This window comes from Quercus robur, chromosome 7 (genome assembly GCF_932294415.1).
Source record: "Quercus robur chromosome 7, dhQueRobu3.1, whole genome shotgun sequence".
Classification (NCBI taxonomy): Eukaryota; Viridiplantae; Streptophyta; class Magnoliopsida; order Fagales; family Fagaceae; genus Quercus; species Quercus robur.
This window is the reverse complement of record NC_065540.1, coordinates 22553574-22579715: the sequence shown is the minus strand read 5'-3', so window position 1 is coordinate 22579715 and position 26142 is coordinate 22553574. Positions and strand designations below refer to the sequence as shown.

The 26142-nt window shown below is 37.6% G+C and overlaps 1 protein-coding gene across 3 annotated transcripts; it reads left to right on the top strand.

Moving 5' to 3' along the window:
* Positions 1 to 736: 736 nt before the first annotated feature.
* On the top strand, positions 737 to 25552 carry LOC126692782 (D-lactate dehydrogenase [cytochrome], mitochondrial). Of its 3 annotated transcripts, none has more exons than XM_050388544.1 (18): positions 741 to 1283; positions 1396 to 1498; positions 1610 to 1710; positions 2180 to 2228; positions 2762 to 2857; positions 3841 to 3955; positions 5024 to 5084; positions 6985 to 7021; positions 7092 to 7153; positions 7345 to 7441; positions 13921 to 13995; positions 14066 to 14174; positions 21005 to 21114; positions 23916 to 23978; positions 24089 to 24168; positions 24300 to 24430; positions 24706 to 24749; positions 25244 to 25552. In XM_050388544.1, the coding sequence occupies exons 1-18, from the start codon at positions 1021 to 1023 to the stop codon at positions 25361 to 25363; spliced, it is 1716 nt and encodes a 571-aa protein (XP_050244501.1). In that variant the 5' UTR covers positions 741 to 1020; the 3' UTR covers positions 25364 to 25552. The 3 variants fall into 3 exon arrangements, with proteins under 3 accessions (XP_050244503.1, XP_050244501.1, XP_050244502.1); XM_050388545.1 differs by having other exon boundaries at positions 743 to 1283; positions 2765 to 2857; XM_050388546.1 differs by lacking the exon at positions 24300 to 24430 and having other exon boundaries at positions 737 to 1283.
* The last annotated feature ends 590 nt before the right edge of the window (positions 25553 to 26142 follow it).

The following is a 26142-nucleotide window of genomic DNA, read 5'->3' as shown; positions in this document are numbered from 1 at the left end:
TGAATAGTTTACAGTCATTAACTGCTGTATTATCCCACTGTGACTTTACCAAGCTTTCTTTTCTTATTTAAGTGTTAATGTTATTCGTTTAGTACTTTAGTTATTTTGCTGTATTGTATTTTTGCCATAACATTTGTAATAGCTGTTTCAGTTGTGGGCACACCGTACACTCAATACCCTTGTTGAGAGGTGTCCATATTGGGAGGGCTCAATTTGTGCACAAATTGGCCTAAAGTAGGTTTCATTTAGGCCAACTCTAACTCCCTTACCTCAGATCTATAGGCCACAGAGTAGCAAACGAGACTCAAGCCCAACAACACAAAAGGCCCACCACAAAGACCATTGGATTTATTGTTGCATTTATACAAAGGTGAGTGTCCTTTGGTCCATAATTTTAGTGAGTGTCATTCCATAAAACCTTAAAAGCCGTAGATTTAAATTTTTCTTAATAAATTTTATGAAAAAATAAAATAAAAATGAGCATTTTATAGAATTATAAATATATAATCACGGAAAGGACCTTTTCAAAATTTTTTTTTTTGGGTCCAATCATAGAGAAATTGACTTTTACACTTGATTGGTTTAATTAAAGAACTAGCTTAGGATTTTTTTTTTTTTCTTTTTTTTTGGGTGAGAATGAAAGAACTAGCTTAGTTCTTGAACCTGCATTTTCAAGGGAAGGAGATAAAGCTGCTTTTTATTATTCATTATTAATTATTATGCGTCCAATGTGTATCTATCATGCATTATCAGTACAACTGAACCTAGGATTGAACTAAAAAATAAATAGCTGAATTCCAGTTGAGTCGTGTCAGACTCTTCCTCTGTTTGGTTTGGTAAAAAAAAAAACCAGAAAAGAAAAAAAACAATGGCTTTCTCTTACTGGTTATCACGTGCATTAACAGTACAACTGAACCTAGGATTGAACTAAAATATAAATAGCTAAATTCCAGTTGAGTCGTGTCAGAATCTTCCTCTGTTTGGTTTGGTAAAAAAAAAAACCAGAAAAGAAAAAAAACAATGGCTTTCTCTTACTGGTTATCTCGTCTACGTTCCTCATCAAAGAGCTTCTTCTACTCCAATCTTCAAACCTCACATTTCCACAATCTCAAAACTCCAAAACCACACACCACCACTCCTATCTTTCACTCCCATACCTCAAAAAACCCATTGCTAGCTTTGCTTCCTGCGGCCCTTGCTGTCTCACTCTCAGCTGGATCACTTGCCCTTCAATCCCAATCTAACCCTTCATTCTGTGACGCTTCTAATCTCGATTCTGCCAGGTGGGTTTCTCTCATTTTTGAAAAAAAAAAAAAAAAATTCTTGATTGGTTAGGAAAATAAGATTTTAGTTGATAATGGGTTTTGATTTTTTTTTTTTCCTTTTTATAAACAGAGGTGTCAGCATTGGGGGCAAAGGTAGCACTGAGTTTGTGGTGAAGGGTTCTCACAAGGAACTTCCTCAAGAGCTTATTGATGAATTGAAGGCTATCTGTCAAGTATTATATATCATTGTTTCTTCTATATTGAATCATTGATTGCTGAGAAGCTTTGGAAATTTAGTTAATTGTTGTGTGTGGTTGGTTAATGATACTATATTATTTGGGCAGGATAACATGACTATGGATTATGATGAGAGGTATATCCATGGAAAACCACAAAACAGCTTTCACAAAGCAGTCAATATTCCTGATGTCGTTGTTTTTCCTAGGTGAGACTTATATATTCACCATGTGGTTTACTATTTCTAGCTACATCAGATGTGAGGTTCATTTTTGCAATTTTAACAGCAAGATGTGGCAATTTTTGTGGTCATGCAATTCAGGTTTGATGTGCTTGTATGGCAATGAAATATTGGTTGGATAGTGAAAGCCATGGTATGATGGTGCTTGTGTAATAAGGATTAAGGAATAGAAGTTCGATCACATGAAAGTTAATCATGTCCCTACTTATACTATGTGTGTGAACTTTTGCTTAAATTTTATGAGTTTCCTGTGTGAGATATTTTAATATGACTAGAAAATATGTGGTGTTTGCATACTATGTATATGTGACACTGGGAAATATTGTCAAAAAAGATGCTTTTTGTTCTTTAAGTGCAGTAATTTCTTGAGATTGTTTGAACTAAGTATTATAATTTTGTAGCTTTCTCACAGCATGGCCTAATTTATAAATTGCAGGTCGGAGGATGAAGTTTCCAAGATAGTTAAATCATGTGATGCGCATAAGGTCTGAGTTTTTCCTCATCTTTAAATTGATAATGATGCCTTGCATGTATTTCTTTTGAGGATAGAGCTTAATGGGCCAACATGCTTTAGCTCAAATGGCACTTCCTCCCCTTGTGAGTGTGAGGTTGAGGGAGAGGTCCTAGGATGCATGGGCACAGACACGGGTACGATATAGCGACACGAGCAATTTCTAAAAAATTATAACATGAAATTGCCGGTACAACACCGGTATGACACGGGTACGACATGGGTATGGCACCCTAAATAAAGTGTCCGTGCTTCCTAGGCGATGTCTTGAGTTCAAGATCCCATAGGGTGCATGTGTAACATACCAATAAAAATAGCTAGTAAAGTTTCGGGAATGTGGAACTAAAAATATAGTGGCTAGAAGTTCCCTTGCATACTGTAAAAATAGGAAATTTACTAATAAATAGATCCACAGTTGATGATATAGATTGTTTGCTTGCTAGTTCATGAAAAATAATATTAACCTTTTCAAGAAAGTACCAAAGTTGTTTGCTTTTCATTCACAAGCAGGTCCCAATTGTACCATATGGTGGAGCTACATCAATTGAGGGTCACACCTTGTCTCCAAATGGAGGCGTTTGCATTGACATGTCGATGATGAATGTATGTACTGATCTTTTTGTATTTTATAAGAGTATGCTTTCCTGAGCTTTTGTTTTATGAAATTAAAACTTCACTTTATTTAGAACTGTAACTTACATTTTTTTAGGGTTAATTACATTTTGGGCACCAGAATGCGCAGAGTTTAGTTGAACAACTTGTGGTTAAAAAAAAAAAGAATTTTTCAACTTGAGGTCTAGGTTAATTTGCTGTCAGAACTTGCACATGTGATCAGTCTTCGAAAAAATGTGACAGTTCACCCACCTATGATTTAGAAAAGTGCCTCTTTATCTACTCATGGTTTAAAAGAAGGCACTTTACCTACTTGTGTGTTTGTGTTTTAAATTTTTGGTTGGACTGTTATATTTATTGACATAATTTTAAATATGCTAATGGGGCAGGTCTGAATTGGGTAAAGTGTCACTTGTGAAACCACATGTTGGCAAATCAAACTCACCATACAAGTAAAAAACATGTAATTAGCCTTAATTTTCACGATTCTGTTTCTTATATCTATGGGTAAAGAACTAATATTTTTCTTTGCTTACAACTTTGTTTGAGAATTATGCAAGAGGTGTACCTTCTTATATTTTAAATGAAATGAGGCAGATCAGCCTAGATGGAAGTTGCAACTGTCTTCTTTGGTCCTGCTGCCTACTTTTGCTACCATCATGAACTGCCTGCCTTATCTTGTGTGTATATGTATGTATGTATGAATGTACATATTACTTAATAGAATTTATTCTTAGGTAGAGCCGACACTGCATTTATCATGAACGTTTTTGAATGGATAATGGGTCTACTGATATTAAAAAAATTCACTCTGTGGAGTCTGGAGCATATTTTGTCTTCCTTTGATGTCAATTCCTTCAGTTTAAAATTAAATGCGTACTCTAGTATTGTATCTTTCTTATCTTGTTGAAAAATGATTAGTTTGTATTTTGTCATGGTTTTTGGTTATTATTGCATTATTTGTTCAAATGTAGAGTATTAAAGTGTTACATGTTGAGGACATGGATGTGGTTGTTGAACCTGGAATTGGGTGGATGGAGCTGAATGAATACCTGGAGCCTTATGGTCTATTCTTTCCCCTTGATCCAGGTTAGTTTATGATGCTCCATTCTTCTAATGTTTGCAATAATAGATATCTGGGGTGCATTTTTCTTTCAACTCATAGTTGAAATGCTAATTGAAATGTTTCATATCAAGATAGTGTTATAGTATGTCAAATGCGTATGCCTTAGAACTGCGCATTTTGAATGTGCTGTTGAATGAAATCATTCTGTCAGAAGCTGAGATAAATTGCAAGTCCCACAAAACATTCCTCTAGTAAATGCTATTTAGTTGGCTTGTGCTAATTTGTATATAACTTTGGTGGTATCCTACTTGACATCCTGTGGAAAGAGTCTTCACATTGGCATTGCTTCCTGAAATGGTATTTGGCATACATTGAAAATTGTGAGTTTGAAATTGCAAGAAAATGATAAAGATAAGTTTCTTTATAACATAATAGAAAATTTCATGCAATATTTATGAGCATCTATCTTTCCTCCTTTCTGTATAGAATTACAATGTGATATCTGAATTCCTTGGAAGTTGGCTATGTTAGGTCTTATATTTGAATCTTTCTAGAATAATTAAAAAGACATTTGAAGTATAGCAACAATTAAGTTATTATAAATCTGGACTTAAGGCTGAACCAAGGAGGCAAATAGTACATTCTTAGTACTTAAAATGAGGATACAATTAGCCTAATTTAAACTAAAAAGAAATACTAATAGCCTAATAACATACTAATAACCTAGTAAACTAACACAACTCTTATTGTTGAACCATAGAGTCTTTGATATTATGGTGCCACATAGCTTAAGTATTATGCTTTTAGAAGCTCTGTTATATCAGAGATGCTACTTAAAACTGTGAAATTTGGGCAGGTGCTTGGTGTTGCCGCTTAGAAGATTACCATTTTTTGCGTAAAAAGCTTAAACAGCCCATTTTGTGAAAAGAATTCTCTGCTTTTAGTTTTTCCATATCATTTATGACCAGTGTAGTGTGAAAGTCACTCTGATAAACTTCATTTTTCAATAAATGCACCCGGTGTGTTTAGTTGTGTTCTCAAGTGATTTTGTAATTTGGATTTTCATATGCTTAAAACTTCTTGACTAACAGGGCCTGGTGCAACCATTGGGGGTATGTGTGCAACACGGTGCTCTGGTTCATTAGCTGTGAGGTGGTAGCTCTACTTTCTCAATTGTAAATTTTCATATTAGCAGATAATATATATATATATATATATATTTTTTTTTTTTGGTAATAAAGATATATATTCAAGAACACTACGTTATGCAGAAAAACATATGGCAGAGAGAAAAATACAAAGGGAAAAGAAAGAGTAAAAGGATAAAGAAAGGAAAAGATACTAAGTACACAGGAGAGAGCTAAGGAACATAGGGTGAGAATCACTAGAGGTGAGTCCTCAAGCCCTAGACTAGTCAAACAAAGTGCCACTGAAAGAGGCCAGTAGCTGGTCATTCGAACTATCCAAGTTCTCAAACGTCCTCCTATTTTGCTCCCTCCAAAGACACTACATCAGGCATAATGGAGCTAAATTCCAAATGCTAGACAAATGCTTTCCAAGCCAAGTCCACCATCCGAATAGGGTATCCACAACTGATTTTGGCAAGACCCAAGAACACCCAAAAGATCTAAACACCAAACTCCACAACTGATAAGCCTTTCCACAATGTAGTAACAAATGATCCATTGTCTCTCCATTACTACAGAACATGATACACCAATCGACAAAATCCAACCCTCTACCCCACAAATTATCACCTGTAAGGATCCTATCCCATACAATAGTCCACACGAAGAAGGAAACATGCCGAGGAGCATTAACCTTCCAAACACCTTTCCAAGGAAAAATAATGGGCAAGGGGCTTCTTAACTTATTGTAAAATGATTGAATATCAAAGTCCCCATTCTTTGTCAACTTCCATTGCATACGATCTCCGTTTTCAGTGGGAGGTAGATTTGAGCCTAAGGTACGGAGAAAATCATCCACACCATCAATTTCCCAATCATTTGGTCTCCGAGTAGAATGAACATCCCAGCTTCTTCCCTCCTCTGTCCCCAACCGTTCAAGAGAAGAGGCCATTGATGCCCCTTTATTGGATGCAATCCCAAACACACTCAGAAAAGTCAATTGAAGTGGAGAATCCCCACGCCATTGATCTGTCCAAAGCTTCACTCTATCCCCCATCCCTACCTCAAAGCGAATATTCTTGCTAAAATCCTCCCATCCCATGCGAATACTTCTCCACAAGCCACACCCATGCACCCTTCTACCTAGCTTGGAAGTCCATCCCCCCCCCCCCCCCCCCCCCCCCTTCTTCCCCAAACTTGAGAGCTACAACCCTTCTCCAAAGCCTTGTCTCCTCCATCCCAAACCTCCATAACCACTTACCTAGTAAGGCTTTATTAAAAGTAGTTAATTTCCTTACTTCTAACCCACCATTTTTCAAAGGTGCACACACCTTGTCCCATCCCACCAAGTGTAACTTGGAGTCCCCCCACAAGAAATCCCTTTGCAACCTCTGAGTTGAGTTGTTTCACCTTTTCCAATGCTGACAGTAATTTGTGGATACTGGATCCTTTCCTCTATGTGTTCTTATCTTTTGGCAGTGATGGATGTATAATCTCAAAATTGTAGGCGACTCTCATATAACAGTCTATGATCAAAGCATTATGCATTACTTATTTGCCTTTTTAAAGAATAATATATTTTCTGTCTTTTAGTAGGTCCAGGAGTGGCCACTGTTGGTAATAGGGTCCGCTTAATAAACATGCATCTGCTTCCATCAGTTCATTCTTGATTATCTGTCTAAAGGACCAATCAAGTTTAGCAACCTGGTGCATAACCATTTGGTGATTAGAATCTTTTTATTTACCTTTCTTATCTTTTGTCATTGTAAACTTGAATTTTAATTGTAAAATTAATTTTGGTAACCTAGATGCTTCTCTATCTACATTAAATTTTGTCTAAATAACATAAATGAAAATATATTCTAGAAATAATTTCAGTGGTCTGATTTAATATTGGATCTAACGATTCTATTTTTAGCATGTAGGTATGGAACCATGCGTGATAATGTCATCAGTCTCAAGGTTTGTTATAAAATTCTGATGTCTAATTCAGCTCCCAAAAGCTGTATTTCTTATGTTGTTTTTGTTCCAGGTAGTTCTTGCCAATGGAGATATTGTCAAGACGGCATCTCGTGCTCGAAAGAGTGCTGCAGGGTTTGTTCTCTTATCTATGTCAATCTATTATTTGATATACTTTCTTTTCTCTGATTATCTTTTTTTTCCCTTATTTTTTGTTGTATTTGTTTTGAGTAGTAGTTTCAAAAAATAAATGAGGAAGTTGGTGGGATAAAAATGCAACCATTAACCAGGCATGCTGTTAACGTTGTAAAAGTTGTATATTTTAGGTATGATCTGACCCGCTTGGTGATTGGAAGTGAAGGAACTCTGGGTGTAATAACAGAAGTCACTCTTCAGCTTCAGAAAATTCCACAGCATTCAGTGGTACTTTGACCTTTTCTTTTTCTGAAGGTTTTTCCTCTTAAAATTATTTCTACTTTGCTACTATTGTTCTTGTCTTGTGATGGTTGGATTTAAATCTTGATTATATAGTTGTCTCGTTACGCAGCCATGATAAGATATATATTTGAATCTTATTATTATTTCTCATTTGAACGTATCTTAAAGTTATTTCTGATCCTTGCCATATTAAGCCTAGGGCTTGTGTGGAGACTTCTTGACTTGTGGGTTTTAAACTTAATTGCCATCTTCTTATGTTTCCTATTTCCATCCATGAAATAAGCTGAAGGATGAGGAATACATGAAATCTTAGAAAAAAGCTTACGCTAAAAAGAAATTGCATTTTATGAGAATTTGAACCATCACAGAATTGATGGTATTTAAAAGTGATCAAACTAGTTTAATGATGTTAGAGAAGATCTCTTGGTTGTCTCAACATCTTTAGAGGTTTGTCTCACATTTTTTCACTGTAAAACACTGTGGTTCTTGCCACGCTGTTTCTACAAATTTGGTATAAGATAATCATCAAAACATTTGCTTGTGTTCTTAGCATATTCTCAATAGCTACCGCAAGTTCTCCTCGCCTGTCCCTCCCTCGCACCTAATCTCTTCGGCACCATCAATAGCTGATAGCGATCAGTCCGACACTATGCTATCGCTGACCCACATGGAACCGACATGCACCGAGACGTTTCTCTCAGTGCTCGACAACTTTGATGCCTCTGTGACTGAGTCTATGTGCTTCGATGCTTTCGTGGATGAGTCCCTGTGCTCTGATGGTGATGTGGCCTTGCAATGTGACATTCAACAGATCATCCATGAGCACACAGACAACGTCATCAAGAAATGGGGGAATTCAGAGCAGTGGGTTCTTGAATTACGAGATGGGAAGAGGGTGGCTGTCCCGATCCAAATTTCTTTGCCACCGGGAGATGTCGTTATCGGAGTGGACGACTCGAACTAGTTGCCGACGGTACCGGGGGTGTCATCAGAATGTAAGGAGCTAAATTCAGAACTGGAAAAAGGGGCTGATGTTACTATGGAGGATTGGGTTTCAGATTTTTGTTCCGAGGATGCTTCTCAGTTTATTGATTCTTCGCCATCTCTAAATGTCGAACTACTGGCTTTCTCTTTGCCTATGGGCGTCATGGATATTTCTGAAGGGTCAGCAACTCTGGATGAGGAGCAATTGCTAGGTAAGGACAATTACTCAGAATGGTTTCAGGAAAAATTCAGTGGCTTTGATGATTTTCTTGGGACATCCCTCAAAGGTTTGGAAGAGCCAGCAACCAAATTCCTGTTGGCTGTTGAAGCTGAGTTACAGCAGAGGGCTTAAGAAACAAACTGAAAAAGCCGTGAAAAGCTCAGGGAGGAAAGGAATAAGGGAATTGAGGGGTTTATTTAGTTTTGTCAATTATGGTTCAGCTTCTTCAAGGCGCATTGGTAATGGTAAGGACAGGGCTCTAATTACTTTCCAATGAATTTGAAGATCATATCTTGGAATGTTAGAGGTTTGAATGAGAAGGAAAAACGGCTCAAGGTTTGTAATTTTTTACGTTCTTGGAGGGCTGATATTGTTTGTTTGCAAGATACAAAGTTGGAATGGGTTACAAGAGGAATTGTTAGAAGCATATGGAGTTGTCCTTACATAGATTGGTTATATTTGGGTTTTGAGGGTGTTTCTGGTGGAATTCTGCTCATGTGGGACAGAAGGGTGGTTGAAAAGATGGAGGAAGCAGTGGGGTTTTTTTCCATTTTGTGTAGGTTCAAAAACGTCAGTGACCAATTTGAGTGGGCTTTTACAAGCATTTATGGTCCAAATTTGAACAGAAAACGTCAATTTATGTGGGAGGAATTGGCAAGCTTGAACAGTTGGTGGAATTTGCCATGGTGTTTGGGAGGAGACTTTAATGTCATCCGCTTTCCTTCGTAGAGGTTAGGGGCGGGAAGATTTACTCGCTGCATGTATGATTTTTCGGATTTTATATCTCTTCATGGGCTTATGGACAATACTCTGGAGGGAGGCCTTTACACATGGTCTAACTCCACCTCAGCCTCTAGAATAGATCGGTTTCTTCTCTCTCCAGTTTTGGTAGATTACCTCTCTCATTTCTCCCAAAAAAGGCTTCCTAGAGTGTTATCCGATCACTTTCCAATTCTTTTGGAGAGTGGGAGTCATTGCAGAGGGCGTATTCCTTTTTGTTTTGAGAATATGTGGTTGAAGGCGGAGGGGTTTCTAGAGAAGGTGAAGTCTTGGTGGGAAAATTACCATTTTCAAGGGACTCCTAGTTTCATTCTTGCCAAGAAGTTGACTGCTCTAAAAGCGGACCTAAAGAAGTGGAACGAAACAGATGTTGGCAATATCACAGTCAAGAAACAGCAATTATGGAGCAAGTTGAATGCTCTAGATGTAAAAGAGGACAATCAACCTCTAACTGAGGAGGAGAAATTGGAAAAAGCAACCTTTCGCGCCAATCTTGAGAAGACAGCCTTGTTAGAGGAGATTAGTTGGAGGCAAAAGTCCAAAGTGTTGTTTTTAAAGGAGGGCGACTCCAATACGAGGTTTTTTCATAGGATGGCTAATTCTAATAGAAGAAATAATTGTATTGAAAACCTTATGATTGATGGGGCTTTGTCTTTCAACCAGGATAGGATTTCTGACCATATTGTTCAATTCTATATGAACCTATACTCTGAGCAGCAAGAGCAGCATCCTTTCTAGGATGTATTGGATTTTCCAAGGATTTTAGGGGATAATGTGGATTGGCTAGAGAGACCTTTTGAGGAAATTGAAATTTTTGAAGTCATCAAGGAGTTTAATGGGGACAAATCTCCTGGGCTTAATGGTTTTTCGATGGCTTTCTTTCAAGCCTGCTGGAGGATTCTCAAATCAGACATCATGGCGGTGTTTCACCATTTCCATGTTACAGGTCAGTTTGAAAAAAGCTTGAATGCAACCTTCATTGCTCTCATTCCAAAAAAAGCTACAGCAGTGGAGGTAAAGGACTTTCGGCCTATCAACCTTGTTGGGGGGGTTTATAAAATTCTTGCTAAAGTTTTGGCTACTCGTCTTCGCATGGTTTTAGGAGAGATCATCTCAGCTCCTCAGAACGCCTTTATTCTAAATAGGCAGATTCTTGATTCCTTTCTTATTGCTAATGAATGTTTTGATAGTAGATTCAAGTCTAATCAGCCATGGTTGTTATGTAAATTGGATATTGAAAAAGCCTTTGATCACGTGAACTGGGGATTTCTTTCTAACTTACTTGAGCATTGTGGTTTTTCTAATAAGTGGAGGCGATGGATTTCTTTTTGTTTATCAACGGTTCATTTTTCTATCCTTATTAATGGTACTCCCCATGGGTTTTTTGGAAGTTCTAGGGGGTTGCAGCAAGGTGATCCTTTGTCCCCCTTGTTATTTGTGTTGGTTATGGAAGCCGCCGGTAGAATGTTGAATAAGGCTGTCCATGAAGGTCGTTTGTCAGGTTTTAGTGTAGGTGCTTCTATTGGAAGATCTTTGATGGTTTCCCATCTCCTTTTCACTGATGATACTCTGATTTTTTGTGATGCTAATATTGATCAAATTTTGATTCTCCGTAGGATGCTCATTTGGTTTGAGGCTGTGTCTGGTCTGAAAGTAAATTTGGGTAAGTTTGAACTAGTGGCTGTGGGGGCAGTTCATAACATGGATCTTTTGGTGGCTATCTTAGGCTGCAAGTAAGGGTCTCTCCCAATGAAATATTTGGGTCTTCCTTTGGGGGAAAAATTTAAGGACAAGTCTATTTGGAATCCAATTCTAGAGAAGATGGAAAGAAAATTAGCAAGTTGGAAATAATTATATTTATCCAAGGGAGGTAGTCACTTTAATTAAAAGCACTCTCTCTAATCTTCCTACTTATTTTCTTTCTTTATTCCCTATTCCTGCTTCTGTGGCCAACCGAATTGCTAGACTTCAGCGAGACTTTTTGTGGGGTGGCCTAGGAGACGAGCCCAAATTTCATTTGGTTAATTGGTCTACAGTGTGTACTCTGCTTTCTTTAGGTGGGTTGGGGATTAGGAATCTGAGAACCTTCAATGTAACTTTATTAGAGAAGTGGTTATGGAGATTTGGGCAAGAAAGGGATGCTCTATTGCGTCAAGTGATAGAGGTGGTATGGTTGTGATTGGGGTGGTTGGTGTTCTAGCTCTTTCTCTGGTCCTTATGGAGTTAGTTTGTGGAAAAATATTAGAAGGGGGTGGCACTCTTTATCTCGGTTTATTCTGTATGAAATTGGAGATGGATCAAAAGTGCAGTTTTGGCTAGATCGTTGGTGTGGATCTTCTCCTCTTGCAGACCACTATCCTAATTTATATAGGATTTGTTGTAGCAAAGAGGCAAGTGTGGTGGATCTAATGAGGTTCACCAATGGAGTCCTCCATTGGGATTTTCAGTTTTGTAGGGAGGTGCATAATCATGAATTGGAAGCTTTCAGAAGCTTCATCAATTTCATTTATTGCACTCCTGTAAGGGGGAATAGGGAGGATAAGAGATGTTGGCTGACTTGTAAGAGTAAGGGGTTCACGGTCAGTGCTTACAACCATCTTCTAGTTGGCCATAGTGTGTAGTTTTTCCCTTGGAAAAGCATTTGGAAACAGAAGATTCCCTCTAGAGTGGCTTTCTTTGTATGGACCGCAGCCTTGGGGAAATGTCTAACAATTGACAACTTAAGGAAAATAAAGGTTTGCATTTTGGATTAGTGTTATATGTGTAAGTGTAATAGTGAAACTATTGACCATCTTTTCCTTCATTGCCCGGTTGCTTTGGAGTTGTGGGATATGGTTTTTGGGTTATTTGGAGTTTGCTGGGTTATGCCATTCTTTGTTGTTGGGCTTTTGGCTTGCTGGCAAGGTCGTTTGGGTCGCCATCATAATGGAGATATATGGATGGTTGTTCCTCATTGTTTGATGTGGTGTATTTGGAAGGAGAGAAATAGTAGGTGTTTTGAAGACAAGGAGCGTTCCATGCCTGATCTCAAGCTTCTTTTTTTTAGGACCTTACTTGATTGGTTCTCTGTGTTGAGAAACCATCCTTTTTCTTCTATTTTGGATTTACTTGATTTTTATAATGTTCATTTTTGATTTGTTAACCCCTATATACTCCCTGTGTACTTGGGTGTTTCTCTCTTTTTGATATCAATGAATCTTTATTACTTATAAAAAAATAGCTACCGCAAGCACCTGTGTTTGAAGTGTTCTTAATGGCTATAAACAAGTACCCCTAGTGATAATTCTGTCATGTGGTAGTTAGTATGGTTGATTGAGGTTTATCCGGGTTTGTCATTTCTAGGGTAAATTAAAATATCTTATTCCATTTAAATATAGAAATTTTTTGTTTGAATGAACATTGGCATCTTTCTTAATACAACTTCTTTATGATATTGTTATTCTTATATTCTTTTTTTATTTTTTTGCGCAGGAGATTCTGTCAGTTATTTATTCTTGCAATCTATATTAACTCTTTTGGTTTTATATTTGTTAGAAGTACGTGGTTAAATGATTAAATTTACCATATCCCAATAGTTTAAGGTTTTGGGACAATTGGTAATTTAATATGATATAAGAGCAAGAGATCTTGATTTTGATCCTTGTCTTCACACTATCTCCCATTTAAAATGTTAAATTCCCATGTGGTGGGCCTCCTACTTATTAAGGGGAAGTTTAAGCTCATACGTAAGGGGGAGTGTTAGAATTATGGTTAAGTGACTATATTCACCATTTCTTAATGTTAAGTGACGTAGGACAAAGGGGAACAACAAAAATCTGATTTAGAAAACCAGGGGCAGATCTGGTATAGCTTGGGTTTTGAAGAATTAGGGTTAGGTTTTGATGGGGAATAGGTTAGAAAATAAGAGGGATAATAGGGTTTCCAAACGGGACAAGGATTAGTAGGGTTTGGGGATGAAACAAAGGAAAACAATCAAGGTTTGGGTGGTTGTTCCAGTGCTGTGAACAGTAACCGTGAATAGTAAAATTAAAGAATATAGATAAATTCTAGGAATCACACCTAGACTTGGTTGCATCAAACAAATCATAAAAGAAAGCATAGCTCCTAAATTCTGAAAACATTCATTTATAATCAACTCAATAGAAAGTACTACAACTCTTTAAATAGAAAACTAATACCTAATCCTAGTTGAACTAGGATTTCTTAAAACTCTAATAAGACTTGGACTTGGACTCCTTGGGCTTTACTAATAAGCCCAAACTAAATAACCAAGCTTAAAATAAAACTAAAGTAAGACCCAATAGACTATAAGCACAGCCCATTCTAGAATATTAAGAAATTACAAAATTGCCCTTGATACATAAAATCAAATAAAATATAGGAAATCTGTCTTCTCACTGCTTTTTGCTTTTGGGACAATCAGTAATTTAACAATATTAATACTGTGCTTATATGCAATTTGAATTTAACAATATTGCAGGTTGCAATGTGTAATTTCCCTTCAATTAAGGATGCAGCAGATGTTGCTATAGCCACGATGATGTCTGGTATACAGGTGGGACTCTAGCTGCAAATTTTGTTCTAATTATCAATTCCTTCATGGATATTCTTTTTATAATTGTTAGATGTCAAGGGTGGAGCTAATGGATGAGGTTCAAGTGAAGGCTATCAATATTGCAAATGGAAAAGATTTGCCTGAAATTCCAACTTTAATGTTTGAATTTATAGGCACAGGTAAATGGGATCCTTGTTCTCTCAATATTTTCTGTTTTTATTTATTTTTGGCTAAATGCAATTTCAAATTGAAACAACCTTTATCACTGAGCTTGCTGCACTAACTAATTTTACACCTGGAAGCCTTTCCGTAATATTAAGACAATGGTAGAATTTGTCTACTTGTACTTGTGGTGGGTTAAGGTTTAGGAGGATTTGTGGATCTAGGGTTTAATAAGAAGGGTCTTGTAGGGAAGAGAAAAGATTTTATTTAGGGATGACAAGAGGTAACGATAAATGGAAATTGAATTTCTCCACATCTTTGAATGTTGTGCATGAACAATACTCGTGAACAGTGATGGAATATTAGAGAGGGAGAGAAAGGAAGAAAATAACAATAAGGTCAACGTGCCTCAATATGCAAACACAAATATTGTATTGATCAACTCCATCTACTTTATTGAGCACATTTGGCACAATTATATACAAGGACTCATTCTTGTACTAGTAGTATTAAGAACTCCTTGCTCGACTAGTAGACTAAAAAACCTAATTAGGTTATGACTAATAGGGAAAAATGAGCTCTCCTCTTTTTCTTTTTTCTTTTTTTGATAAGTAATAAGGATTTATTGATAACGAAAAGAGAGACACTCAAATACACAGGAAGTATACAGGGGTGTACAAATCAAATACAAAAATTACATAAATCAAGAAAATCCAAAAAAGAAGAAAAATGATGGTTTCTCCAAACTGAGAACTAGTCTAGCAAGGTTCTGAAAAAAAGAAGCTTGAGATCAGGCATAGAACGCTCATTGTCTTCAAAACACCTATTATTTATTTCCTTCCAAATACACCACATCAAACAATGAGGGACAACCATCCATATATCTCCATTGCGATGGCGACCAAAACGACCTTGCTAGCAAGCAAAAAGCTCAACAATAGACATTGGCATAACCCAACAAACTCCAAAAAAACCAAAAACCATATCCCACAACTCCAGAGCAACCAGACAATGAAGGAATAGATGGTCAATGGTTTCACTATTACACTTGCACATATAACACCAATCCAAAATGCAAACCTTTCTTTTCCTTAAATTGTCAATTGTTAGACATTTCCCCAAGGCAGAGGTCCAAACAAAGAAAGCCACTCTAGAGGGAATCTTCTGCTTCCAAATGCTTTTCCAAGGGAAAAACTGATCACTGTGGCCAACTAGAAGATGGTAGTACGCACTAACCGTAAATCCCTTACTCTTACAAGGAAGCGAACATCCCTTGTCCTCCCCAGTCCCCCTTACAGGAGTGCTATAAATGGTAATAATGAAGCTCCAGAAGGATTCCAATTCCCAATTATGAACATTCCTACAAAAATGTATCTCCCAATGAAGGACTCCATTGGAGTACCTCATTAGATCAGCCACACTCGATTCTTTGTTTCGACAAATCCTATATAAATCAAGATAGCAGTTAGCAAGAGGAGATGATCCACACCATCTATCTAGTCAGAACCGTACTTTTGATCCATCTCCAATTTCATATAGAAAAAACCGAGATAAAGAGGGCCACCCTCTTCTAATATTTTTCCACAAACTAACTCCATGAGGACTAGAGAAAGGGCTAGAACACCAACCACCCCAATCACAACCATACTTCGCCTCTATCACTTGACGCCATAGAGCATCACTTTCTTGCCTAAATCTCCATAACCGCTTCCCCAATAAAGCTACATTGAAGGTTCTCAGGTTCCTAATCCCCAAACCACCTGAGGAGAGAGGCGTACAAACCGTAGACCAATTAACAAGATGAAATTTGGGCTCATCTCCTAGGCCTCCCCATAGAAAGTCCCTCTGAAGTCTTGCAATTCGATTGGCCACTGAAGCAGGAATAGGGAATAAAGAAAGAAAATAAGTAGGAAGGTTAGAGAGAGTGCTTTTAATTAAAGTAACTCTACCTCCCTTGGATAAATATAATTTTTTCCAACTTGCTAATTTTCTTTCCATCTTCTCAAGAATTGGATTCCAAATTGTCTTGTCCTTGTATTTTGCCCCCAAAGGAATAACCAAATATTTCATTGGAAAAGACCCTTACTTACAGCCTAAGACAACCACCAAAAGATCAAAGTTTTGAATTGCCCCTATAGCCACTAGTTCAGACTTACCCAAATTTACCTTCAAACCGGACACAGCCTCAAACCAAATGAGCACCATACGGAGAATCAGCAGTTGATCAATATTAGCATCACAAAAAATTAGAGTATCATCGGCGAAAAGGAGATGGGAAATCACCAAAGATCTTCCTGCAGAATCACCTACATGAAAACCTGACAAACAACCTTCATGTACAGCCTTATCCAACATTCTACCAATGGCTTCCATAACCAACACAAATAACAAAGGGGACAAAGGATCACCTTGCTGCAACCCCCTTGAACTCCCAAAAAACCCATGAGGAGAACCATTAATAAGGATAGAATAACGAACCGTTGATAAACAAAATGAAATCCATCGCCTCCACTTATCCGAAAAGCCACAACGCTTAAGCAAGTGGGAAAGAAATCCCCAATTCACATGATCAAAGGCTTTCTCTATGTCCAATTTACACAACAACCTTGGTTGACCAGATTTCAATCTATTATCAAGACATTCATTAGCAATAAGGATGGAATCAGGAATTTGCCTATTTAGAACAAAGGCATTCTGAGGAGTTGAAATGATATCTCCTAAAACCATACGAAGTCAAATAGCCAAAACTTTAGCAAGAATTTTATAAACCCCCCCAACAAGGCTGATAGGCCGAAAGTCCTTTACTTCCACTGAAGCAGCTTTTTTAGGGATGAGAGCAATGAAAGTTGCATTCAAACTTTTTTCAAATTGACCTGTAACATGGAAATGGTGGAACACAGCCATGATATCTGATTTGAAAATCCCCCAGTAAGCTTGAAAGAAAGCCATCGGGAAACCATCTGGGCCAGGAGATTTATCCCCATTAAACTCCTTGATGACTTCATAAATCTCAGCTTTCTCAAAAGGTCTCTCTAACCAATCCACATTATCCCTGGAAATCCTTGGGGAATCCAACACATCTGGGAAAGGTCGCTGCTCTTGCTGCTCCGAGTATAAATTCATGTAGAATTGTTCAATATGGTCAACAATCCTATCTTGGTTGGAAGACAAAGCCCCATCAATCATAAGATTTTCAATAGAATTATTTCTTCTATTAGAATTGGCCATCCTATGAAAAAACCTCGTATAAGAGTCGCCCTCCTTTAAGAACAACACTCTGGACTTTTGCCTCCAGCTAATCTCCTCTAACAAGGTTGTCTTCTTAAGATCAGCACGAAGGGATGCTTTTTCCAATTTTTCCTCCTCTGAAAGAGGTTGATTGTCCTCTTTAACATCCAAAGCATTTGACTTACTCCATAAATGCTGCTTCTTGGTTGAGATGTTGCCAAAATCAGATTCGTTCAACTGCTTTAGATCCGATTTTAGAGCAGTCAACTTATTGGCAAGAATGAAACTAGGAGTCCCTTAGAAGTGGTAATTCTCCCACCAGGACTTCACCTTGTCTAAAAACCCCTCCGCCTTCAACCACATATTCTCAAAATGAAAAGGAATTCGCCCTCTTCGATGACTCCCACTCTCCAAAAGAATTGGAAAGTGATTAGATAACACTCTAGGAAGCCTTTTTTGGGAGAAATGTGTGAAATATTCTACCAATACCGGAGAGAAGAGAAGCCGATCTAATCTAGAAGTTGAGGTAGAGTTAGACCATGTGTAAAGATCTCCCTCCAAAGGATTATCCATAAGCCCAAGAAGAGAAATAAAATCTAAAAAATCAAACATGCAACGAGTAAATCTCCCTGCCCCTAACCTCTCCGAAGGGAAGTGGATAACATTAAAATCACCTCCCAAACACCAAGACAAATTCCACCAACTGTTCAAGCCTGCCAATTCCTCCCACATAAATTGACGCTTTCTGTTCAAATTTGGACCATAGATACCTTTGAAAGCCCACTCAAATTGGTCACTGACGTTTTTGAACCTACAAGAAATCGAGAAATGCCTCATTGCTTCCTCTATCTTTTCAACCACCCTCTGAACCCAAATATAACCAATCTATATAAGGACAACTCCATATACTTCTAACAAGTCCTCTTGTAACCCATTCCAATTTTGTCTCTTGCAAACAAACAATATCAGCCCTCCAAGTACGTAATAAGTTACGAAGGGAAAAATGACCTCTCCTAAGGTTTACTAAAATTACATTGACCTCCTTGTTATTTCAAATTGTACATGGACCTCCCTTACTTTTCAAAATAAAGTACACTTATGTCCCCTGTAAATTACTTGGAACATTTTGTCACAATGTCACCCAGAAAGCTGCCAGAAATCACAAAAACACATAAATTGGATTGCTAGATATTCAAAAGAAAGGAAAGTAAAGCAAAAAAGAAGAATAGAATGGTGATAGTGGGTTGGGAGGGTAAAATAGAAATTTTATTTGGAAGTGAGGTTGAAAGCATAAATTTTTCAATCTGTAATAGAATTTAACGGTGTTAAGCTGTAGGGGAGACGAGTGTAGTTTTTTTAACAAGGGAGATTTATGTACAATTTGAAACAAGGGGGGAGGTCAGTGCAATTTTCTCTAACCAGTAAAAGGCTAACTTGGACTCAAAGAAAATAAAACTTAAGATACATAGGAACTCCTAGAAAATTCTAGACTCAACTAAACAACCAAAATTCCCTTAATTCGCTGGGTTGCATAAAAAAATTACAGTTTGCCCATTTGAATACAAGATCAACCATAAATCTTTTAAAAACCCAAATTTAAAAACTGTTTTAACCCCAGGACATAAGTAATTTGACCTTTAAAATCACATGACTTTTATGTCAATTGGACAGCTCACATGGAGCCCATAAAATAAATCTTGAAAAAACAAAACAAATTAATCTTTGATGATTGTATCATTCTCCCCCAGTGGGGAAAAAAACTTGACCTTGAGCTTCATAGTGTTGAAGTATAATAACCTTTGAACTTGAAACTTGCACCAATTCTATATCACCTTAAGAAGCATTAAGGATAATAAATTTTTCTTTACCACCATATCATCAAATTCTTATGGAATAATAAAATCAATGCTTAGAAGGCTTTACAACTTAAATTCATCTTGAATTGCTCCATAGCAGTAACACATATCTTCATTGGTCCTGACTTTTCCACAGTCAGACTCGTGCTCACCTTGCTCCTTTATGGTCTTTATTGTCTATGAAATGCATTATTTTGGGTGTTCTTGAAATTCGACATGTGGTGAATTTTATAGCTGGATTTCTCTCTTTTAGTGTCACACCTTGATGCATTAAAGCAATGCTTGCTCGAGGTTGTGGCAGAAAATTTGCAAGGCTGCATATATTAGATTTTGAGGGGGAACAGCTGTGATGTTTGCCAACAAGTGTGGGGATAAACTGGGGTGAAACTTAGAATTTATAAGGTCTTCATCAATTGCCATTTCGCTGAATATTTTTCCAAAATAGTGACTGCTAGCTTATCCAAAGTTTGTCACGTAGTAGACAAATTTTTTAACATTGCTTCTATGGAACACACCATTTCATTCAATTATTTAAAATTTTTCTCGGTTTCCACAAAATTTTGAGAAAAGCTTGAGACTTTGAAAATAGTTCTGCATTAGTGACCACCATCTTGAATGCAAAATTTCGTCAAGCAGTTGGTAGAAAATTTTAGCAAAGAACTTGTGATAGGATTTTGGTTCTGTTACAAAATTGACAGAGGCCAAATTGGAGAATTTGTCTACATGTGCTTTTGGTGGGTTAAGGTTTAGGAGGATTTGCAGATTAATGGTTTAGAAAGAAGGGTTTTGTAGGAAAGAGAAAAGTTTTGATTTAGCGTTGAAAAGAGGTGAAAGGAAACGAAAATTGAATTTCGCCACAATTTGTGAATAGTGCATGTGAACATGTCCTGTGAATAGTACCCATGAGGGAGAGAGAGAGAGAGAGAGAAAGAGAGAGATAGAGAAGAAAAGAACAATAAAACCAACATGCCTCAATACTCACCCAATATTTTATTGATCAACTCCATCTATTTTTTGAGTACAATGAGCGCAAATACATATAATCTTCATTCTTGTATTTAGGACTACTAGTTTTACTAATGAACTAAACAACCTAATAAGGTAGTGACTAATAAAAGACTAACTTGAACTCAAAGAAATACTACCTTAAATACGTAGAATCTCCCAGAAAATTCTAGACTCAACTAAACTATCAAATACCCTTAATTCACAAGATTGCATAAATTACAATTTTTTCCGTTTTAATATAAAATTGACCATAAATTTTTTAATATAAACGAATATTGAAAAATGTTTCAACCCTAGGACACATATAACTAGACCTTTAAAATCATTTGACCTTTACTTCAATTGGACTGCAAACATGGATTCCATGAAATAAATCTTGGATAGGCAAATTTGCAAAGTAGTCATTGAATCAATTTAATCATCCACGACTGCATCACAGAACCAACATGATTTGATGATTGTTGTGTTTAAATCAGTATTAACTACAGAAATTGATGCTATACGAGGTAATTAGTTTATGCTAGTAATCACTAGTAAGACAACAAATGGTATTGTCATTATGACACAGGCTCTAAATCAACCCCCCCCCCCCCCCCCCCCACACCATAAAAGAGGAAATTATCCTGAGCAAAATGATCCTTGTTTTACTATTCTGGAAAAATGCATCACCATTTCCCATAGAAAGCTACACCTATGCCATCTTCTTCATTACCTTTTTTTGATTCCTAATTTATTTCTTGATTACTATTATTTAGAGGCTTATGCACGTGAGCAAACACAAATTGTTCAGAAGATTGCTGCAGAGCACAATGGCTCAGATTTTGTTTTTGCCGAAGATCCTGAAGCTAAAAAGGAGCTTTGGAAGGTAGTATTTACTCAGTTGATGTTCAGTAAGTGGCATTTTGTTATCTCTTTCTTCATGTTGACTTATAAACTCACCATGGAACTAATTATTTTATCAAAATAATACGTTGTCAGAATTCAGGTAATACTACAAGTTTGGCTGTTTACTGCAAATAGAATTTGTGGCTGTTTCATTTCGATTCCTTACATGAACCTGTCTCACACTACACTGCTCCACTGCTTTAATTTTATGTCTAAATTAGATAATGTTTCATGTATAATGTTTCTATTAGGAATTATGGAATTATAGATTCAAGCATGATCCAAGGAAAAGCGCTAGCTACATCTGCGCTATACCTTAAGAGGACTAGTCACAATTGAGGCTCCTTGTAGTTATTAATAAAGTCCAGATTTATCTGGTAAATACCTGATGTGGGACTCATTTCACATTATACCATATGTAATGACCCAAGGAAAAAAGCTAGCCACATCTGCGCTATACCTCAAAAGGACTAGTCACAATTGAGGCTCCTTGTAGTTGTTAATAAAACCCAGATCTACACAGTAAATACCCGATGTGGGACTCATCACACACTCACACATATCACACAATCAATCAAATTGGAGTATCACAATCTCCCTTACTTAAATCCCTAATATCCTCATTAAGGCCCACTTTGTGGGATAGTGTCTCTGAGTCCACACGGGATTACCGGGTCGGCTTTGATACCATATGTAACGACCCAAAGAAAAGCGTTAGCCACATCTGCACTATACTTCAAAAGGACTAGTCACAATTGAGGCTCCTTGTAGTTATTAATAAGGCCCAGATTGACCTAGTAAATACCCGATGTGACTTATCACACACCCACACATCACACAATCAATCAAATTGGGGCATCACAATACTTTATGTAACAACCCAAGGAAAAACACTAGTCACATCTGCGTTAGATCTCAAAAGAACTAGTCACAATTGAGGCTCCTTGCAGTTGTTAATAAAACCCAATTCAACCCAGTAAATACCCAATGTGGGACTCATCACACACCCACACACATCACACAATCAATCAAATTGGGGCATTACAATCTCCTCCACTTAAATCCCTAACGTCCTTGTTAGGGTCCACTTTATGGAGTAGTGTCTTTGAGCTCACACGGGATTACCGAATCGGCTCTGATACCATATGTAACGATTCAAGGAAAAACGCTAGTCACATCTGCGCTATATTTCAAAAGGATTAGTCATAATTGAAACTCCTTGCAATTGTTAATAAAGCCCAGTTCAACCTAGTAAATACCTGATGTGGGACTCATCACACACTCACACATAGGGCTGTCCACGGGTCGGTCTGGGTCGTTTTTGGCCTCAACTTGGACTCGACCCGCTCAAGTCGGGTGGAACAAAAATAGACCCGCAACCGACCACCATGGGTCAAGTTGGCCGAGCTCAGGGGAGCAAACGGTCGGGTCAGTCGAGTCTGATGATGAGCAACGACGAGTAGAGGAGAAGATCTCTCTTCGTCAATCTGAGTTGAAGGCCGACCGGATCTAACGGATTATCGCCGGATTTGAGTAGATCGGAGCCCAATCTAACTAAGAATAGCCGGATTTGTGTAGATCTAAGTCAGATCTAACCCAATACCGCCGGATTTGAGCAAATTTGAGCGAAGGAGGAGAGTAGATCTTGGCCAGATTTGAGTGAATCTAAGCAAATAACACCGGATCTGAGCGAAGGAAGACTTGGGTGGCCGGATCGGAGTTGAGGAACACTGGATCTGAGCGAAGGAAGACCAAGGATGGCCGGATCGGAGCTAAGGAACACCAGAACGTCATCGGATCTCGAAGGATCTCGTCAGATTTGGTCCAAAACTCGTTATATTTCGCCGGAGAGGATGATTGTTTCGGTTCGGGTCAGGTGTCATGGGTTTTGAAACGTAAAACCGACAATCGACCCACGTGGGTTCGGGTTAGAGAGTTCGGACCCGCGTTCGACTGCCGGAGACGTCGGATTGGGTGGCGGCGGGTCAAGCTCGAGCGGGTGGCCGGGTGGGTTGGATAGCCCTACCCACACACATCACATAATCAATCAAATTGGGGCATCACATATATATATATATATATAGAGAGAGAGAGAGAGAGAGAGAGTTACTTTCCAAGGAATATTATTCATATATAATAACTAGAATTACTTTCCAAGGAATATTATTCATATATAATTTTGAGCTTTTGGCTGCCATCTATATTTTCTGTAGTATTACTTTATACTTCTGGAATGTCAAACAGTGTTCTTTGTTTTGTTTGGAAGAGACATACCTGCATAAAGGTGAGACTTGACTTTACCCTATGTTTGGATTGGGGGAGATGGAGGGAGAGGAGAGGGGAGTAGAGGGGGAGGTGGCTGGAATTTCCAGCCACCTCCCCCTTTCCTCCCCTTCCATTCCAAATAGACCCTTAATGGATAGATCTTACACTCAATTTTACCTGTTAGTGCATGCATGCACATAGATATATGGACATGCACAGTGCAATTAGATGTCTCTTAAGTTGCATAAATGCAAACCTGAAACCTCACCAAGACATACAAGAGATCAGGTTGATTTCCATAACTCTCAGATAAAAACCCAAGTGGCCTGTATGGTCATGTTGAATTAGTATGATATTGATTTTTAACTCAAACTGCAGCTTGTTTTCCTAATTATTCTCAGTTAGATCCATTTATTTATTTTGCTTGATAAGGTCTCTCTGTTCAGAGGTTTTATCCAAATGGTCCTCATTGCCATTCTCCATATTTTCTAACTCAAAAGTTTTAATGACATGAAGATAAGGAAGGAGGCACTATGGGCTTGCTTTGCAATGGAACCTAATTTTGAGGCAATGATTTCGGTCAGTTGATATCAATGGATTTTAGCTACAGTTTTATTTGCTTCCTTATACTCTCAAGGACCCTCTTTGCTTTTTGTTTTTTTTAGTTCTATAACTTTTGATTTTTGCAGGATGTATGTGTTCCTCTCTCACACCTTGCAGAATTGATATCAATGTCCAAACAAGAGCTCGATGCATCACCACTGGTCTGGTATGTCTGATCAGAATGGCTTTCTCTTTTTCTGGACAATAAGTTAAATTAGAGCATTTTGGTTCCTGTAGTAATGTGGTTAGTCAAATGACTAATGCTCACAATACATATGCCTCTGTTCCTATTAACAGCACGGTTATTGCTCATGCTGGTGATGGAAATTTCCACACAGTGATTCTGTTTGACCCTAACATTGAAGAACACCGGCGGGAAGCAGAGAGACTTAACAAATTTATGGTCCTTACTGCATTGTCAATGGAAGGCATGCACTCTAATCTTTAACAAACTTACCGAATCCTTTTTAACGACGAATGTTCAAGGTTACCCGTAACATTAATTATTCTATAAAGGCTCTTTGTCTGTGGTGATTCATAATCCCATAGTGCTTATCTTTCATACGTTCATCTAGTATTTCTGCACACATGCAGTAATCTGAAGTTAATGTTATCTTGAGTGGTTTCCATTCTGAAAAATTAGAACATGACCTGAAAAAGTAAGTTGTGGTGCTAATGAATGGTTTCTTTGACAACTAAGCAGGAACATGTACTGGTGAACATGGTGTTGGCACAGGGAAAGTGAAGGTAACTCATTCAAATCTTTAGACATGTAGGCCATTAAATACAATAATACTCAGAGGCAACTTCTAAAATGCATTGGTTATCAACTTCAGTATCATGTCCATATTTTGATATCTAAAACAATGAGTTTGCTCTGAATTTCATGCTTTGGCACTTCCGTAGCTGGCCAATGGCATGGTTATTAGGATAAATGGGACAATTAATTAAGAAAGTATATCCGGAAAGGATAGCTTTCACCATGATAATTTAATAAATTACAGTATTGATGCTCCATAGATTGGTCTTCCTTCAGAAGGTAAATTTTACACTATGAGGACTATGGCAAGACCAAAATATTTATGATGCTTCTCATTTTGGCTGGCGCTTTATCCTGAGATGACCTTAGTATACATAAGTTACTGGGATTAGCCACCCAAATTCAAACACAAATGCCCTGTTCAGTGTTATTTGACAATGTAGACTGTTTTGATTGGATTCTTTACATTTCCTCTTTTCAGTATCTTGAGAAAGAACTTGGAGTGGAGGCTTTGAGGACAATGAAAAGAATAAAAGATGCTTTAGATCCCAACAGTATTATGAATCCAGGGAAGCTTATTCCTCCTCACATTTGTTTCTAAAGAGCTCCCCACCCTTCTTTGCTCGCACTTATATGCATGTGCACACCTACCTTGTCACATGGGTGCACATCCTATCTATACATTTCAAATGTTGTACCTATAGGGCTATAAAATCTTCACTGTATATTATGGGCAATAATGGATCATGAACTTGGTCAATGGCTATTGCATCAGGCCTTTCATAGTGTACCTCTTGTTCTCCTGCTATTTCTTTCTTCTTCTTCTGTTTTTTTTTTTTTTTTTTTTTTTTTTTTGGGTATTGACAAAGGAAATTTAAAAATTTATAGTTTTAATAATTTTGCTCCCTTCTTTGGAGTGACCTTAAATATATGTTGAAGAATAGTTTTGTGTGTTGTGTGTGCGTGCACCCGTGTTGAAGGGAAAGACCCCAACTGCTTGGATGGAGATTAGAAAGAGAAGTAAAGTGATTTTTGTGCCATTCTGAATCCACTTATCTTTTTGTGGTTTTGCTCTCTGATTTATCCTTGAGAGGTTTGTCACACAATGGAAACGACCTCTAGATTAGTATTTCAGTAGCTGGAATTTGGTACAGCAAGGAACTGGATTCAGATTAGTTGGATTAGATTCAAGCCAAGCCGGAGTCTTATGAGTTAAATAATCAGCTGCCCAAAACCCAATCCAACCCAACCTCCTGGCAAAATTGGTCTCCAATCCACACCTGCTAACCCGTCCAAACCCAAAAGATAAAAATGGGTATAGGTAAGGGCTTTTTGGACCTATGAAAAGTGGGTCAACTTGAACTCGACCCACCAAAACAA